This window comes from Theropithecus gelada, chromosome X (assembly GCF_003255815.1).
Source record: "Theropithecus gelada isolate Dixy chromosome X, Tgel_1.0, whole genome shotgun sequence".
Classification (NCBI taxonomy): domain Eukaryota; kingdom Metazoa; phylum Chordata; class Mammalia; order Primates; family Cercopithecidae; genus Theropithecus; species Theropithecus gelada.
The window spans coordinates 31,364,497-31,382,420 of NC_037689.1; the positions used below are offsets into that span (position 1 = coordinate 31,364,497).

Genomic DNA, 17,924 nt, shown 5'->3' on the forward strand with positions numbered 1-17,924 from the left:
ATCTCACCATTGCACTTCAGCCTGGGTGATAAGAGCAAAACTCCATCTCAAAAAAAAAAAAAAAAGAAAAAGAAAAGAAAAAGAAAAAGTGGCCAGGTGCAGTGGCTTATGCCTGTAATCCCAGTACTTTGGGTGGCTGAGGTGGGTGGATCACTTGAGCCCAGGAGTTTGACACCAGCCTGGACAACACAGTGAGATCCCATTTCTACAAAAAATAAAAAATTAGCCAAGCGTGGTGGTGGCATATGCCTGTAGTCCCAGCTACTTAGGAGGCTGAGGTGGGAGGATCACCTGAGCCTGGGGCTATCAAGCTTCAGTGAGCCGTGATCGTGCCACTGCACTCCAGCCTGGGTGACACAGTGAGACTCTGTCTCAAAAAAAAAGAGAAAAAAAAAAAAAAAAAGAAAGAAAAGAAAAAGAAAAAGCGAAACAAACACCTAAGGCTACTGAATCCTCAGGGCAGGCGCTCATAGGGTCGTACTCCTTGCAGGTCCAGAAGAGAGTATATGCTCACCCTATTCTCTGAGCAATGAACAACCACAGTGAGAAATTACACAGAACAAACATGCCCCTCAGCTTTCCAAAAGGATGAAAGACTAATGTGGACAAATGGATTCTGCCTCTAAAAATTCCACCAGAGTTGTGAGTTCTCAGAAAAGAAAGCCATCTACTAGGGGTCCACACACCGGTTCAATGTCATACTAAACTCTCCCAACGGGGGTGCAACGCTGATCAACTGGGGTGATGCCTTTCAGCCATGAGATATATTTTCACAAGATGATTGTCAGTGTCTTGACAAAACAAACACAATATAGAAGTGCTGTCATCGGACCTAGACCATAGTAACCCCAAGAATATCATAAAAGGATTTATGACTCTGAGCAGGCACCTGTCTCATAGCAGGCCACACAAGTCTTGGTTCAGTCCTTTACAGCATAACATCATTATAGATAGCAGCCTCATAAATATTCCAGCCGTCCTAAGATGGATGCTTAATGTGAAGATTAAAAAACCAAAAAACCTCAGCTAAACACAGTTTAGTAAGGATGGATGTAAATTTCCAGCTAAGTTTAAGAACAAGGGAGTCCTTTTAAACAAAAAGTATAAACCTTTCAAGTGGCAGATGGGTAATCTGACAATGATTATATACGGTGAACATAAAATGTTAAAGATGACTTTGGGGCTGTATAGAATAATGCTGGATTTATGGAGACAATGAAATCACTGTCTCTGCTTTATAGTGAGTCTAGTGGTCTGAATTTTAGCCCCAGGTAAGAGCTTAGACTGAAGTCTATACCAGCTTGGGGTGGGGAGGTAGGGAGTGGCCTATTTTGGGAGAAGGACATGTCTGAAAACTTTAATAAGCACACTGGGCATATTTAGATGGCTCCTTATCTTTTGATTTATCATATCTATCCATTTCTGAAACTTTGTGAGATAACTGGATTTACATGTAGTTGTAATGTGTCCAGATTTGGTTCCTTCTGGTGGGTTCTTGGTCTGACTTCAAGAATGAAGCCGCAGACCTTTGCTGTGAGTGTTACAGCTCTTAAAGGTGGCACAGACTCCAAGAGTGAGCAGCAGCAAGATTTATGTGAAGAGTGAAAGAACAAAGCTTCTACAGCATGGAAGGGGATGGGAGCGGGTTGCCACTGCTGGCTGGGGTAGCCAGCTTTTATTCCCGTATTTGTCCCCACCCACATCCTGCTGATTGGTCCATTTTAAAACCTCTAGCTAACCACAGAGTGCTGATTGGTGCATTTTTACAGAGCACTGATTGGTGCATTTTACAAACCTCTAGCTAATGTCACAACCTGGATATGGACATTGATACAATCCAGCAAGCCTTTTCAGATTTCCCATTTCACGTGCATTTAGTTCTGTGCAATTCAGTTCTGTGCAAATTAATTTGGCAGACTCCTGTGACCATCACCACAGTCAAGATACACTCGACTGGATTCTGAGAGGCACATTCCTTAAGCCTTCGTTTAATCTTTGAAAAAGAAAAAATCGCCTCATTCTTCTAACTCAAGGCATTCAGAGACTGTAGCTGGAAGTTAATTATGGGGCAGTCCACGTGCCCAGCGCCATGACAGGTGCCCACTGGAGCTGGGACTCCGAATTCAATTGGCTGCGTGAGACACCCCCACAGAATGCACCCCTCTCACTTGACCTCTGAAGAAACAGACCAGAGCTGAGATTTCTTGTCCCAGTTTGACACTGGCAGAACCCAGACCCGGGGACCCCTGACTCTCTGTCCAGTGCTCTCCGAGCCTGTCCTGGATGGGTACTCCAGAATCGTCACCTCCGGAAAGGGCTTGGATGGAGCTGCTTAGAGGAAAGGAAAGAGGTGTTCACCAGCATTCAGCTACGTATACAAACGGCAAGGAAAACAGCTTTTTTGCAAAGCATGTAAATACCTATCCATGCAGGTATTTTAGACCAGAGTTTCATGGAAACTGAAACCGAGCAGGAAGAGGTGGCACACGTGTTTTGTCCGCAAACTTTCACCAATCCCAGACCACCACCTCCCCTTTTCGGGGATGTAAACGTGGGAGACTTGAAGACCTTGTGGCCCAATCCTAGGCGAGTGGGGCCAGCGTCTAGACAGAAAGGCTTTCCGCGCGGTGGCTGTGGGAGGAGCCGTGGGCAGGCGCTGCGGGAGGCCTCTGCGGGAAGGTGGGAAGGCCCTCGCTGAAACGGGGCACGGTCCTTCTGCGCCCGCCTTCCGAGCCTCTCCAGAGGCCGGACCCGCGCCCGGCCCAGGCTGCTGGGGGGCGCCCTTCCCCGCTCTCCGAGTCCGGAGTGTGAGTGCGCGCAGGGCCGCGCGGGACGAGCGGTCTCCCTGCCCCGGGGCAGCGGGCACACCGCGGGCACCGGGGCCTCCCGCAGCACTTCCGCTCTCACCTGCGCGGCAACCCGCATCCCGCGGTGCGCGAGAACAAAGTGGGGGCGCCGGCGGGCCGCGCGCCCCGAGACGGAGGAGGCCGGGGCTCCGGACACGCCACACCGCGCCTGCCGCCTCACCTGCTGCCTCACCTGCCCGGTCCCGGCCTCCAGCCGGCGGACGGGGGCGCCCAGAGCCTCGAAGCACTGCCGAGCTCTGGCGCGGGAGGAAGGGCCCGGCCTGGCGCCGGGGCCTCCGTCCCCGTCCCCGCCCGCGCGGGCTCCGCCAGCCCCGGGGCGCGCGCTCCTCGACCTCGACCCCGCCGAACGGCGCGCGCGCCTGAGCGCCCCTCCCGGCCCGCTCCCCTCTTCCGGACGAGAGAACTGGGGCGCGCCCCTCCCCGGTACGAGCGGCCGCGTGGGACCCCGAGCGCGCACCTGAACCCCGCCCCTCACCCTGCGGGCCCCGGGCTGGACCCCTTGGCGCGCTCCCCGGGCCCGGCCCCGCGGCGCGAGCTCCCGAGCGCGCCTGCCCCGCCCCCCGCCGGCCCCGCCCCCTCCCGCCCCCTCCCGCCCCCTCCCGCCCCCTCCCCGCCGGCCCTGGCCCCAGCCGGGGCCCCGGCCCCGCCTCCTTCCCGCTAGCCCTCCGGGCTCCCTCCGCTGCCCGGCCGGCACTTTCTTTCCAAGTTACGGCGCAAGTTCTGCTGTGCCCGGAGCCTCCCTCACGATCCCACGGCCGGGACTGCCCGGAGTGCATGGGTGCGGGCCAGGGACGCTGAGCGGACGCGCCATGGAGGGCGCCGAGCCCCGCGCGCGGCCCCAGCGCCTGGCCGAGGCCGAGACGCGGGCGGCCGACGGCGGGCGCCTGGTGGAGGTGCAGCTGAGCGGCGGCGCCCCGTGGGGCTTCACCCTGAAGGGCGGCCGCGAGCACGGCGAGCCGCTGGTCATCACTAAGGTAAGGCGGCCGCCGGGCGCGGGCGGTGACAGCCCGGAGCTGGCCGCGCTGCGGGGCGCGTCGGGGTAGGGGCGCGGGAGGGGTGGTAGGCTCGCGCCCCCGGCTCTGGCGCGCGCGTCTGCTGGGGTCACCTGCGGGGACTGGGCGCCTGGACCAGCGTGGGCGTGTGGTCCTGGCGGTTCCCCGCGCCTCGCAGAGTTTAAATGGCTCCTGTTCCGAGTCCTCTTCCCCTCCCCCTCCCTCCTCCGGGCAGGGGCCTGGCCGGGTCCTCTGGCACTCCCGGGCCCGCCAGCGGCGGCCTGCACCTGCGGGGCTGCCCGGAGGCCAGGGGAGGAACGTGTCCCCTAGCCGTCCCCACCTGTGTTTGCCTCTCTGGGGTCCCTGGTTCGGCACACCTTGGACCCGTGCCTGTGATCACTACGAAACCCAGAGTAGCAGCTGTCGCCAGCGCAACTTCTCTATTCCCTTCAGCCCATCAATGTTTACTGACTTTCGGCTTCCAGTCCCAGATCCCCTGCGCACTGGATACCTGCGCAAACTTAGAGAAACCTGAAAGCCTGCTTCTTAAGAGCAGGACCCTAGTTCTACTAATAAGAAAGAAATTCCAGCTGTATCTCATCAGGAATGTTGTGTGTGTGTGGTTTGCTTTAGAACATTGAATTTTCTTGTCTCAAAATCCATCTGGAAACTTACCAGTTGAACCTGTATGAACTTGTAAAAGCAAACACATAAACAACAGTCTAGTCACCCTGTGTTCTGGTTAAAAGTGTGTAGTGGTCAGTTTCTCTGGGAAGGGTTGAGTCGGACCTTTCGTATGGACGAAGTTCCTTTTCAAATGTAAAGATTCTTGGCGACTAGAAGCGTTTGAAGATGATTTACTGGTTTTCTCGGTTTTCCTGCCTCTCCACAGCAGGAAGAAATTAAGTGATTCCTAACCCGCCCCACTGGTAATCAGTTTGGGAAGTGGGATGGCTTTGTTGTTCAAATAGCAAATGAGACACCAACGTCTTCCATTCTATATTTTCTGTCGCTTTTATGATTACAGAACTTTGTGGAGGGATTTGGGGAAGCCTTGGTTAGCTTTGCACTAAATTTTTGTTGAACTCAGGAAAGAGGTTGCCATTGTTTAAAATTGGACCAATGTGTAATCTTTTATCACATTGGCTTCTTTGGAAACATGGTGGACAGTCATAAAGTGTGTACACTCTGCCCAGCCAGAACACTCTTTTTCTTTTTTTTTTTCCTTTTTTCTTTTTTTTTTTTTGAGACAGGGTCTTGTTCTGTCAGCCTCCTGAGTAGCTGGGACCACAGATGTGTGCCACCATGCCTGGTTAATTTTTTATTTTTTGTGGAAACAGGGATTTCACTATTTTGCCCAGGCTGGTCTCGAACTCCTCTGCCTCCCAAAGTCCTGGCATTACAGGCGTGAGCCACCGCGCCTGGCTCAGAATATGGATTAATCCAAGCTTTGAATCTTCCTTTCCCAAAAGCTACTGAAAAGTCAGTGGGGCTCATTAAAAAATAGATCTTCTAATAGTTGGTTTTATTTGTTTTTTTTTTTTTTTTTTTCGCTTAAAAAACCTTGTAATTAAATAGTTACATATTAGAGACCTGGAATATTGTGCAACTCACTTGCTATTTAGCAGACTCTGATTTGGGGGTAGCTTGCGTTAAGGTAAGAGGACACCTTCTCTTTATGATAATGAGGGTATCATTTGAAAGCCTCATGGGAGTGCGTGTAGTAGAATTGGGAGGGGTGTCAAGAACAGGGCTGGTTTGGTCCTGGTCTTCAGATGGAATTTTATCAGCCCATTTTATAGATGAAACAGCTGTGGCCCAGGCAGGGCAAATGGTGTATCCTGAGGTCACAAACTGTTGAGTCCTGGGAAGGGCCCTAAGAATCAGACTCTGGCCCCAGTGTTCATGCCTGCTGCTCCCCTCCGGTCAGTGCCATGTGCTTGGGTCTGGGATCTCCTGCAAACCATATTGAATACGTTCATCACATCGGTTAGGTGAGGGTTTGCCAGCCTTGGCATTGTGGACTTTGTGAGCTGAATCTGTGTTTGCTGTGCTGTGGGGCTGCCCTGTGTTTTGGAGGATGCTCAGCAGCCTTCCCGGCCTCTACCTGCTTGATGCCACTGTCACCTCTCTCCAGGTGTAACAACAAAAACGTCTCCAGACATTGCCAAATGTCCTCTGGGGGCAAAAGTAGCCTGGTTTTGAATCACTTTTGTTAGATTAACCATGTATCACCTTTGCTCTTAAAGGATTTTTGCCTTTAAACTTGTTTCTTTTTGAAGACACTGGCCTTTAGGGTGGTGTGTTTAGAGGCCCCTGGCATTGCCAGTGTTTGCATGGAGGGCTGTTTTCCTCCCACGCGTTGGCCCTGAGAATAGGCTTTATTTACATAGTCAAACTCAAACAAATACTTGCTTCATCTGCATTTTTGTAGCTGGAGAAAGGAAATTGAAGCAGGAACTCCCAAGTGCTGTGTTTTATGGGCATCCACAGTGGCTGTTCAGGATCAGGACTGACTATTCTCTGGGTTTAGTTTGAAGCTAAAGGGATACTAACTTCAGAGGAGTAGCATTCTTGGAATTTGGGGTGCATGCATGAAGCCCAGCAGAACCTCCGCTGACAGATGGCGACAGGATTCATCACTCCTCAGTATGTTTCTGCTGATTTCTGCCTTGGAATTTTGCTACAGTTGGTGAAAAAAATGCACTCAAACCCATTTTTCCATGCGGTTGTTAGAGAGGGGACAGGAATAACGTCCATGCTGTAGGAATCTACGTAACGGAAGTAGAGATGGTGGATATATGTGATCCTGGCGGATTTTTTGCATGTTTCTGTTCCCATCCATTCAACCAGTGGAAGTCTTCAGTGGGGGGAGGGGAGGGGACTGATGTCTAAAATGTCACTAGAGTGGCTTGAATTCCACAAAGCTGTTTGGGGGACTCATTAGGAAGCGTTAAATACACCAGCTGGGTGTCAGCAACCCCCTGTGGCCTCAGGAATGTTTGTTAAGGGAGGGAAGGAATGAAGCCCCAGCCTCTCCTGTTCACTATTTCTTAGAGTTCGCTCCCTCCCCCCAAAAGAATGCCAGAAGCCTTAGCCTGAAGCGCCAAAGAAGACAGTAACTTGGGCCTGGCCTAGCCCCAAGGGCAGCTCCTTTGGGAACCCATTGATTTTCGGGTTGCCATTGGGCACCAGAGCTGTTGTGTGCGACAAGACTGCTGTGGTCTGGGATGCTTGGAGGTCCCCCCACCTGACTCACCCACCCCAGGGCTTCAGACTCTGAGAACATTTCTCTGGATAGGAGACAGAGCTTTGAAATGTCCTTTCCAGTGTGAATGCCAAAGACTGAAGCAGGGCATATTTTGGGGGCTGTGCACCCAGGTGGCAAGTGTCTTGTGTAAAGTGTTAGCCGGGTCCTTGATTGCAGAGGGCACAGGGCTGAGACTGGTGGCTGGCGATGGGCAGGAATGGAGGCCCCGCGCCTGTGATGTACCTTCCTTATTGGTTTGGAAAGGGGGCTCCACTTTATGGGCCATGCCAAGTCACTTCATGACCCGAGGACCGGGGAGATCAGAGTGACCACCCTGGTCGGGATCAGTTCTTGTCTTGTATGCCTTTATATTGGCTCCCACGAGGCAACCAAGCTCTTTGTGAAATATCAGTAAAGGTTTTGAAAAAGTGGAATCTGCTGAATTCAGCAGTGGGTCAGGAGCTGGTGACTCTCAACTTTGTGGCTGCTGGTGGATTTCTGTGCCCAGACGCAGTGTGCGGTCAACATCTGTACAAGGGAGTGCTGCTGCTTCTCCAGCTGTCTGAGAACCAGCGGGTGAGGGCTTGGATCTCCCCTGCCTCTGCCATCTCTGGGTGATGTCCGAGTTGTAAAGTCTCACTCACTTTTTGATGCCAGTTACTGTGTTTTCTTCAGGTATTAGGATGAGTGTCATTATAAAGATCCATTTGTATTTAAGAATTAATAGTAAGGTTAAAAACCAAGAGGTGAGCTTTCTTTCCTGTGCTGAAAGACCCTTTCAGTTGGTAGGCCCGCCTTGCCAACTGGCTTTCAAATCTATCTTTATTACCTTTTCCCAGACTGTGAATTAATGTGACCCTGCTGAATTCTCATCCTTGTTCTCCAGCGATGTTTTGGGCGAGAGTATGGAGTCAGGCAGTGGGCCTCAAGTCCTATTCCAGGGTCTGGGAGCTGGAGGCTTTGAGGGTCGGCTCTGGGAGGATTCTTCCTCTCTTAGACGTTAACTCAGCTTGACTCACACCTATGAATCCAGAGCCTTCTGCGATTATGAGAAGCTATAAACATAAGCTGTACATCTCACTTCTGTACCAGGATGCGTTCGGTCTTCATGGCTCAGTTATGAGTATTTCTTAACATGTCCTGACATTTATCTTTTGGGAAAAAAAAAAAGAAAGAAGAGAACACTAGTTTGCCCAAGAGCTAAAGGTAGAATAGTATGATAATGAAAGGCTCAGAACAAATAGTAGTTTTCACCTTGTCTTAATGAGCTGGGGTTTCTTAATCTACCTTTGTAATTCGTGGTCAAAGAAGCTGGCTTGCCACTTGGGAAGGGCTGGTTTTTCTCTTTGGAAAGCATTTTGGAGTTGTCTGTCCCCTTGCCAGAGTTGTTTTGTATCAGCATGCAAATAAACCTGGATTTGTGGCCAAGTTCTTAGGGGCAGCGGAGGAAAGCTGGGACTCTGGAACTTTTCTTCTTGCATACCGGGTGCAGCGGGAACATTCTACACGATAATGTTAGAGTATGAAGGCTGAATGGACTTTTTATTCAGGTCTTTTACTTTCAAGCACTATAGTCAGGAGTGGGGTAATTCTTGAAGGATAAATTCTGCAGGTTTCTGCAAGCTGTCTTCCTACACATGCAAGCTGAAAACTTTAACCCACATGAAGGATTTTGAAAGAGTTCTGGGTTGCCTGTTGCTCTTTTAGGGCTTTTTTTTTTTTTTTTTTTTTTTTTGAGACAGAGTCTCGCTCTGCCGCCCGGGCTGGAGTGCAATGGCCGGATCTCAGCTCACTGCAAGCTCCGCCTCCCGGGTTCACGCCATTCTCCTGCCTCAGCCTCCCGAGTAGCTGGGACTACAGGCACCCGCCACCACGCCCGGCTAGTTTTTTGTATTTTTTAGTAGAGACGGGGTTTCACCATGTTAGCCAGGATGGTCTCGATCTCCTGACCTCGTGATCCACCCGTCTCGGCCTCCCAAAGCTTTTAGGGCTTTTAAAAAATATCACCAGTGCCAGGCACGGTGGCTCATGGCTGTAATCCCAGCACTTTGGGAGGCCAAGGTGGGCGAATCACCTGAGGTCGGGAGTTCGAGACCAGCCTGACCAACATGGAGAAACCCTGTCTCTACTAAAAATACAAAAAATTAGCCGGGTGTGGTGGTGCATGCCTGTAATTCCAGCTACTCGGGAAGCTGAGGCCGGATAATCACTTGAACCCGGGAGGCGAAGGTTGTGGTGAGCCGAGATCGTGCCATTGCACTCCAGCCTGGGCAACAGAAGTGAAACTCCATCTCAAATAGAATAGAATAGAATAGAATAGAATAGAATAGAATAGAATAGAATAGAATAGAATAGAAAATCACCAGTATCTGATACAGGGAGGGTGTGTTCTGGAGGAATTGTTGTCCTTTACCTTGTGTGATGCAGTGTTTGGGCTGTCCTATAGTAGAGCCAGCCTGTTCCCATTATGGGTGTGAGTATTCCAGCTTCTCTTTAGGGGAACATGCCTTAGAAGGATAATACTATATCATTAAAAAGAAAAAATTGGACAAATCTCATTTGGTTGAACCTCAGAACTAGGATGTTCTGAATTGCAAAGCAAAGGTAACTTTTTTTTCCCAGATAAGGAGCCCCTGGGCTGTTTTTTTTTTTTTTTTTTTTTTTTTTAAATCCCCAGCATATTAAGTTGCAGGCAATGAGGGCTGCTTCTCTTGGATGGAAAGGCAGGAAAAACAGCATTTTGACTTGGCTAGGAAGGGCTGGGATTATCTTTCTTTTGGCAAAAGGTGACTTTCAGATCAAAGGCAAATTGTCAAGGTCAACAAGAACCCAGGCAGGGTAGACTCTGTGTCCTTGAAAGGTAACACTTACTTACTCATAGAAGGGAAGGGGCAAGCATGATAGTGTATTTTTTATTTTATTTTATTTTTTTGAGACAGAGTCTTGTTCTGTCTCCCACACTGGAGTACAGTGGCATGATCTTGGCTCACTGCAACCTCCGCCTCTGGGCTTCAAGCAATCCTCCCACCTCAGCCTGGGGTTACAGGCACGCACCACCACGCCCGGCTAATTTTTGTATTTTTAGTAGAGATGAGGTTTTTTTTTTTTTTTTGAGACGGAGTCTCGCTCTGTCGCCCAGGCTGGAGTGCAGTGGCCGGATCTCAGCTCACTGCAAGCTCCGCCTCCCGGGTTTACGCCATTCTCCTGCCTCAGCCTCCCGAGTAGCTGGGACTACAGGCGCCCGCCACCTCGCCCGGCTATTTTTTTTTGTATTTCTTAGTAGAGACGGGGTTTCACCGTGTTAGCCAGGATGGTCTCGATCTCCTGACCTCGTGATCCGCCCATCTCGGCCTCCCAAAGTGCTGGGATTACAGGCTTGAGCCACCGCGCCCGGCCTGAGATGAGGTTTTACCATGGTGGCCAGGCTGGTCTGTAACTCCTGACCTCAAGTGAACCACCCGCCTTGGCCTCCCAAAGTGCTGGGATTACAGGCATAAGCCACCGCGCCTGGCCAAGAATGTTAGTGTATCTTTTATGAGGTTTTATTTTATCAAAGTGGCTCTTGCACAGTATAAATTATCAAGCAGTTCTTCAAGGGTGCTTATATGCTACTGGTCATTTGGCCTGACTACTGATCATTTCCCCCTCCCTAGAGACAACTATCGAAACGTCTTAGCTGATTTCTTTTGGTATTTCCATCCATATCCCTAAATGATGGCTTATACTGTATATTGCTGCAACTTGTGTTTATTAGCTTGTTCTTCCCAATGTAGGATATTAGGATGTAGCCTTTTTTCCACTCTTTTTTTTTTTTTTTTTTTTTTAAAGTCTCGTCCTGCCATTCAGGCCAGAGTGCAATGGCATGATCTCGGCTCACTGCAACCTCTACCTCTGGGGTTCAAGCGATCCTCCCACCTCAGTCTCCCGAGTAGCTGGGATCACAGGCTCAAGCCACCATGCCCAGCTAATTTTTATATTTTTAGTAGAGATAGGGTTTCACCATGATGGCCAGGCTGGTCTCAAACTCTTGGCCTCAAGTGATCTGTCCGCCTCAGCCTCCCAAAGTGCTGAGATTACAGGCATGAGCCACTGTGCCTGGCCCTTATTTCCACTCTTTTCCAATGCTCACCTACCCTCCTCCAACTACTCAGGCATAATTCTTGGCCCCTCATACCCCTAATGTAATTGCATCATAATTTTTTGTTGTGGGACCATCCTGTGAATTATAGAATGTTGAGCAGCATACCTAGTCTCTTCCTTTTTTTTTGAGACAGGGTCTTGCTCTCTTGCTCAAGCTGGAGTGCAGTGTCATGATCACAGCTCACTGCAGCCTCCACCTTCTGGGCTCAAGTGATCCTCCCACCTCAGCCTCCTGAATAGCTGTGACTACAGGTGCATGCCACTATGCCCAGCTAATTTTTGTATTTTTTGTAGACATGGGGTTTCACCATGTTGCTTGGGTTGATCCTGAACTCATGACCTCAAGTGATCCTCCCACCTTGGCCTCCCAAAATGTTGAAATTACAGGCGTGAGCGACTAAGTCTGGCCTCTTCCCCCTCTTGATGCTGGTCACACTCTTCCCTACTCTGAGGAGCACGGGGTTAACAATATTCAGTGTTTATTTTGGTTGCTATTGCTATCATTGCTGAGTCTGGGGGTACATATTGTGGAGTCCTGATAAGTTAGCATCAATGAAGAAGGGATCCCAGGGTGGGGGAGAACAATTGTTCTGAGAAACTGCGAATCACAAACAACTCTATTTCCATGGAGCTTCTCCAGCATGACCCTATAAAACTTCCCTCCAGCCCCTGCCTCTTTGCAGACAACCCCTTCTCTGCTGTGTTGCCCGTTGCTCCCTTGCAACGTACTTTTTCTCTAATAAACTAGTCTTCTCTTCTCTTTTCTTTCTTTTTTTCTGAGATGTAGTTTCGCTCTTGTTGCCCAGGCTGGAGTGCAACGGCATGATCTCGGCTCACCACAACCTCCGCCTCCCAGGTTCAAGTGATTCTCCTGCCTCAGCCTCCTGAGTAGCTGGGATTACAGGTGCCCACCATCATGCCTGGCTAATTTTGTATTTTTAGTAGAGATGGGGTTTCTCCGTGTTGGTCAGGCTGGTCTTGAACTCCCGACCTTGGGTGATCCGCCCGCCTTGGCCTCCCAAAATGCTGGGGATTACAGGCATGAGCCACCAAGCCCAGCCATAAACTAGTTTTCTTTAACTCACCACTGTCTTGGTAAATTCTTTTACTGCCCGTGACTCTGGCCCCGGCCAGTGTACCCACGACACTAGTTTCTGCAGTCACTAGGGTTCAGGATAGTTTTCTTTGCTTAATTTTCAGTGCACTTATCCTTGATTCATCCCTCAAATCCTCCCCAGTGATGAAATACCTCTTAATATATTCAGGCACACCGGGGGTCATCTTTTGAGATCTTCTGTGTCTGAAAACAGCATGATTTTTATCTTGACAGTAAATTGTTTGGGTGCAGTCCTGAATGGAGACAGTTCTCCCACAGCACTCTGAAGGTGGTGTCCACTCTGCTGGTGTGCAGTATTGCTGGAGGGAGATCAGACGTTTTTGTTTCTGGATCTTTTGTACTAGGTCTGCTTTTTCCCTCTCATTTTCTTTTTCTCTTCTTTTTTTTTTTTTTTCTTTTTCTTTTTTTTAAAAGACAGGGTCTTGCTGTGTTGCTCTGGCTGGAGTGCAGTGGCTATTCACAGGCACGATTATAGCCACACTACAGCCTTGAACTCCTGTGCTTAACTGATCCTCCTACCTCAGCCTCCCAAGTAGTTGGGTTTACAGGTGTGTACCACTATGCCCAGCTCTCTTATTTTGCATTTCTTTGTATTTTTGTTCTTCCTTGAAGATTTTGTTCAACATCATCTTCTAATCTTTCCATTAAGTTTTATTTTTTTTTTTTTTTTTTTGAGACTGAGTCTGGCTCTGTTGCCCAGGCTGGAGTGCAGTGGCCGGATCTCAGCTCACTGCAAGCTCCGCCTCCCGGGTTTACGCCATTCTCCTGCCTCAGCCTCCGGAGTAGCTGGGACCACAGGCGCCCGCCACCTCGCCCGGCTAGTTTTTTGTATTTTTTAGTAGAGACGGGGTTTCACCGTGTTAGCCAGGATGGTCTCGATCTCATGACCTTGTGATCCGCCCGTCTCAGCCTCCCAAAGTGCTGGGATTACAGGCTTGAGCCACCGCGCCCGGCTCCATTAAGTTTTAAATGTATGTCCTCATTTTTTCCCCAGATTCTAAACTTTTAAAATTTTTTTCTCAAATGTTCCTTTTTCATACCATACTGATCTTGTTTCATGATTCTTACATATCTGTGACAGTATTAAGCTGGTCTCTAAAAATGCCCTCTTTTTGCATAGATTGTTTCTGAGCTCTGCTTTTGTTGTTTGTTTTGGCTGCTTTCTTACCTGTTAGAGGTTGTCTTCAAATGTCTAGTGCTCCTTGGCCGTCTGCTGGTATTGAAGGTTGAGTTCCCCAAAATGCTGTCTGGACGCTCTGTACATGGGGGTGAGTGATCAGGTGAAGCTGTTTCCCTGGGTATTCCTCCAAGGCTGTATCTTTCTATTGTTTTTTTTTTTTTTTTTTTTTTTTTTTTTGGAGGGGCAGGGGGGCAGCTGTGTTTTTGTCAGATACTTTTTTTCTACTTAATAAACTTCTGGTGTAGTGCAGGTTGAAAAGTAATGGGAAGTCTGCCAGTTGAGGGGATCTCTGCTTTGCTCAGCTGGGCGAGGGTGGTCGTCTCTGCCCCCAACTCTGGCTGTAGTGGTTCCAGTTTGGAGGGAAGGTCACCACTAGGCAGAGGAGGCAGTGCTTGCTTGCATCCGGAGCTGGAACTTGCTCTCAGTTCCTAACCGTTTCTAATTGGTAATCCTTTGTCTGTCCAACTAGAATCATTCCTACTTTATTGTGGTATCATGGGGATTACATGAGGCAACACATAAAGCTATCTCTAGTAAATTTAAATTCCCCCTCACTTCTCCTCCTTACTTTCCCTACTCAATCCTGATTCATTGAGAATTTGGAACTTTGGGAGGCCGAGGTGGGAGGATTACTTGAGCCCAGGAAGTCAAAACAAGCATGGGCAACAAAATGAGACCCCATCTCTATAACAAATACAAAAATTAGCCAGGCAAGTTGGTATGTACCTGCAGTCCCAGCTACTTGGGAGGCTGAGGTGGGAGGATCGCTTTGAGCCCAGGAGGTTGAGGGTGCAGTGAGCCAAGATCATGCCACTGCACTCCAGCCTGGGCGACAGAGTGAGACTCTGTCTCAAAAACAAAAAATAAATAAAAAATAAAAATAAAATAAAAGATACACCTAATGCCCAGCATCGGTACATTTCCTATGTTATTTGTAGCCCACCAGAAGTGATTCTTTCCTCTCCTCTACCAAAAATTTTTTTTCTAGAATAATAGTGTTTCTTATTTTTATAATATTAATAAATGGAGTAGCTCTTTCAGATCAATGTGGTATTCAGAGTAGGGTTTTTGTTTGTTTGTTTGTTTGCTTGCTTGTTTTGATATGGGGTCTCATTCTGTCATTCATGCTGGAGTGTGGTGGTGTGATCACGGTTCACTGCAACCTCAGCCACCTGGGCTCAAGCAGTCTTCCCACCTCAGCCCCCAGGTAGTTAGGACTAGAGGCACATGCCGTCACACCTGGCTAATTTTTAGTATTTTCTCTAGAGATAGGGTTTCGCCATATTGCCCAGGGTGGTCTCGAACTCCTGGGCTCAAGTGATCTACCCACCATGGCGACCCAAAGTGTTGAGATTACTGATGTGAGCCACTGTTCCTGGGCCAGAGTAGGGTTTTTAAAAAGTAGTTTTGGGAAGTGGAAATAGTGGGAAAGATGCAGGTTCAGTATCCCTGTGACAAGACTCTATTTCTTCACTCTTTCAATCTTTGGAGTAGAAAATCTGTTAAGGTTTAGAGTGGGACCCACAAGTGTGGCAGAAATGCTGCCTGCCAGAGTCCTTGTTGCCTCCTCCTTTCTCACACTGTTGGGCCACATTTCCCAGCCTCCCTTGCAGTTAGCTGTGGCCACATGACACTTCTACCCTGGGGAGTGCAGCTGCAGCCATGCCTGCCATTTTACTTTTCCCCTTCTGGCTGCCTGGAGTGAAGATGGCCACAGGGCAGAGTTCATCAGCTTGGGTCCCTGAATGACTGCAGAGGTGGCTGCCTATGCTATGGTCACCATCCAAGCCAGTACCATTACATGAGCAAGAAATAAGCCTCTGCTGTGTTTGGGCCATTCATTGTATGTTTTTTGGATTATTTGCTGTAACAGTTAGACTGTTCTCACAAATGAAATGCCGGGAGAAATCAGAAGTTTTCCCTTTAGCAAATATACCCAGCTTTAAGAGGCGGAATGTACAGTGCTTCTTTTACACCCATGCTGGAAGGAGTGAGGAAAGCATCACTGTGGGTGTCCAATTAGCATGAAGCCTATTCCCTGCACACGTATTATATAAAATGAGACCTCCACACCCATTGGCTTCTTTCCACCTTAGCCTTTTCTCTCAGCTGTTAATTTAATACTGCCCCTCCCGGCCCTCCCCCCCACCCACCCTGTCCCCGCCGCCTTGCTCTTGCTTCTCCTCCCCGGGGATGATTTCCTGGGAGCCCTGGAGCATTAGGGCGGGAGGTTGGGAGAATGCCCAGTCTAGATAATTAGTCCTAGGTAGGGCTGACTGGAGGCACAGGGGTTGGGGTGGGTGGCCAGCTGCTGTTGGGATGATTTCAGGGATTGGACCTTCCTCCTGGTGGCAGTGCCCTTTCTTTAACTGCCTTGGTTAAAATGCAAATGTTGCTCCGGAGGGCTACACATTGTCATCATTAACAGAACTGCCTTCATCAGATTAATTAATTATAGTCTTGTATAGCAGACTTTTTTCCCCCTGGTAATAGCACCCAGACACATGAATTAGACCAGCAAAGAGAGGAGAGATAAAGTTGAAAGCCAGATGAAAGCCAAGTAAAACTGGCCTCGGGAGGAAGGTGGAGCTGGCAGAGTGGGAATGCTGAGGAAAGACCTTGTCTGTTCAGGTACTGGCCGCCTACAAAGAGGAGTTAGGACAGCCTGTGGAGGAAGGTGGTAGGGAGGGCAGGGACCTAAGTCCAGCTGAAAGCCCTCCCTGGACTTGCAGAAGAGGTGAAAGAGATTCTTTACCTGCGGCTTGCAGATTCTGAAGCTGACGAAATTCCATGTCTTTTGTTGTTAATCGTGCATCTGTTTGCAAATTTGTAAACATGGTGATATTTATCTCTGCTAATTATATAATGCTTTGTATAGTGTCTTTTTTTCTTGTTGCATAATTAAAATGAAAAAAATTGAAAATAAAGGAAAAGATTGATCCATAGCCCAAAACATGTAATAATCTTATTTCTGAAAGTACAGCTGTATTGATTTTTCCCCGTCTCTATGGAATTCTTTGCTTTGAACCTCGTAGATCTAATTTTTAATTGCTTGAAAACCCTTAAGAATTACATTGTCAACAATCTTTGGAATCAGATGAAAGGAAGTTTAATTTTGTGTATGCCACTTGACGTTTTAAGAAATGGTATGTTTTGTTGTAGAATATATTGAGTTTTATAATTTAGCTTTTTCTAGGCAGGCATATTTTTAAAAACCCTAATTTCTAGAAAACGGAGTGTACTTTATATTGGTCAAATATGTCAGTCTTTCAAACAACTATGTGCTTTTTTGTATGTGCAGCTTTTCTTAACATTTTCATTATGTTTAGATGCCTTGAATCGAATTAAAGTTTGGAAAGAAAACATCTGGACTTGAAAAGGTAGGCCTGCTGCTGCTTCCATCATATTTATTTTGTGTTGATTTAACGACAGAGCTCTCACACGCTGATGCCATTAGGGTCTGGGACGGAGCCATTTCCACTCCCCCTCCTCATTTTTAGTGGCTGGTGTTTTGGGGACAAGTAATTAAAACTTGTACCACTATGCATGGTTGTGAAATCTCAACGCAAAGGTAAAGTTCACATTCTCGGCTGGTTCCTGAGGATGCACCTCCTTGTACCCTGAGGCAGGAACTTGCTTTGCTTTTACCGAGAGTTTAATTCTTTTTTTTTTTGAGATGGAGTCTGGCTCTGTCGCTCAGGCTGGAGTGCTGTGGCATGATCTTGGCTCACTGCAACCTTTGCCTCCTGGGTTCAAGCAATTTTCGTGTCTTAACCTCCTGAGTAGCTGGATTACAGGTGCGCCACCGTGCCCGGCTAATTTTTGTATTTTTAGTGGAGATGGGGTTTCGTCATGTTGGCCAGGCTGGTCTCGAACTCCTAACCTCAGGTGATCTGCCTGCCTCAGCCTCCCAAAGTTCTGGGATTACAGGTGTAAGCCACAATGCCTGGCCTGAGAGTTTAAGTTTTAATTTTTAAATTACCCGTGTTGTAATTGCTTCGCTGAAAAAAATGTTCAATTCATATGAAAACTATTTCCCCTTCTTTCTGTTTTTACAGTGACTTCCACTGGTTCTTTTCCTTTGCCATCTACTAGAAGGTTGGATTTCTTAAAGATCCTTTTATCTGTCCTCTCTCATCTAGGTGGTCTCGTGCTTCCTTGAAATAACGTGCCTATAGACAATGCTCATATCTGTATGTGCAGCCTCAACTTCTCTTTTTTTTTAATTTTCAATGACCGTTTTACCAAATCAGCTTTTCGTCTGAACTCTGAAATGGCCCTTGTGTGTTGCTGAGGCCCTTTAAACTCAGCACGATCCAAATGGGAATCATTCATCTTCCTTTAACTTCTCTAATTCTGGATTTCTAATCTTGATCAT

The 17,924-nt window shown here is 48.4% G+C and overlaps 1 protein-coding gene across 1 annotated transcript in view; it reads left to right on the forward strand.

The window, feature by feature from the left end:
* Nucleotides 1-3,592: 3,592 nt before the first annotated feature.
* Nucleotides 3,593-17,924, forward strand: part of SHROOM2 (shroom family member 2) — a 164,962-nt gene continuing 150,630 nt past the window's right edge. Inside the window, exon 1 of the mRNA XM_025371818.1 lies at nt 3,593-3,841. Within this exon, the coding sequence (XP_025227603.1) occupies nt 3,677-3,841 (165 nt within the window). The 5' untranslated portion in view covers nt 3,593-3,676. The remainder of the gene's footprint in view (nt 3,842-17,924) is intronic.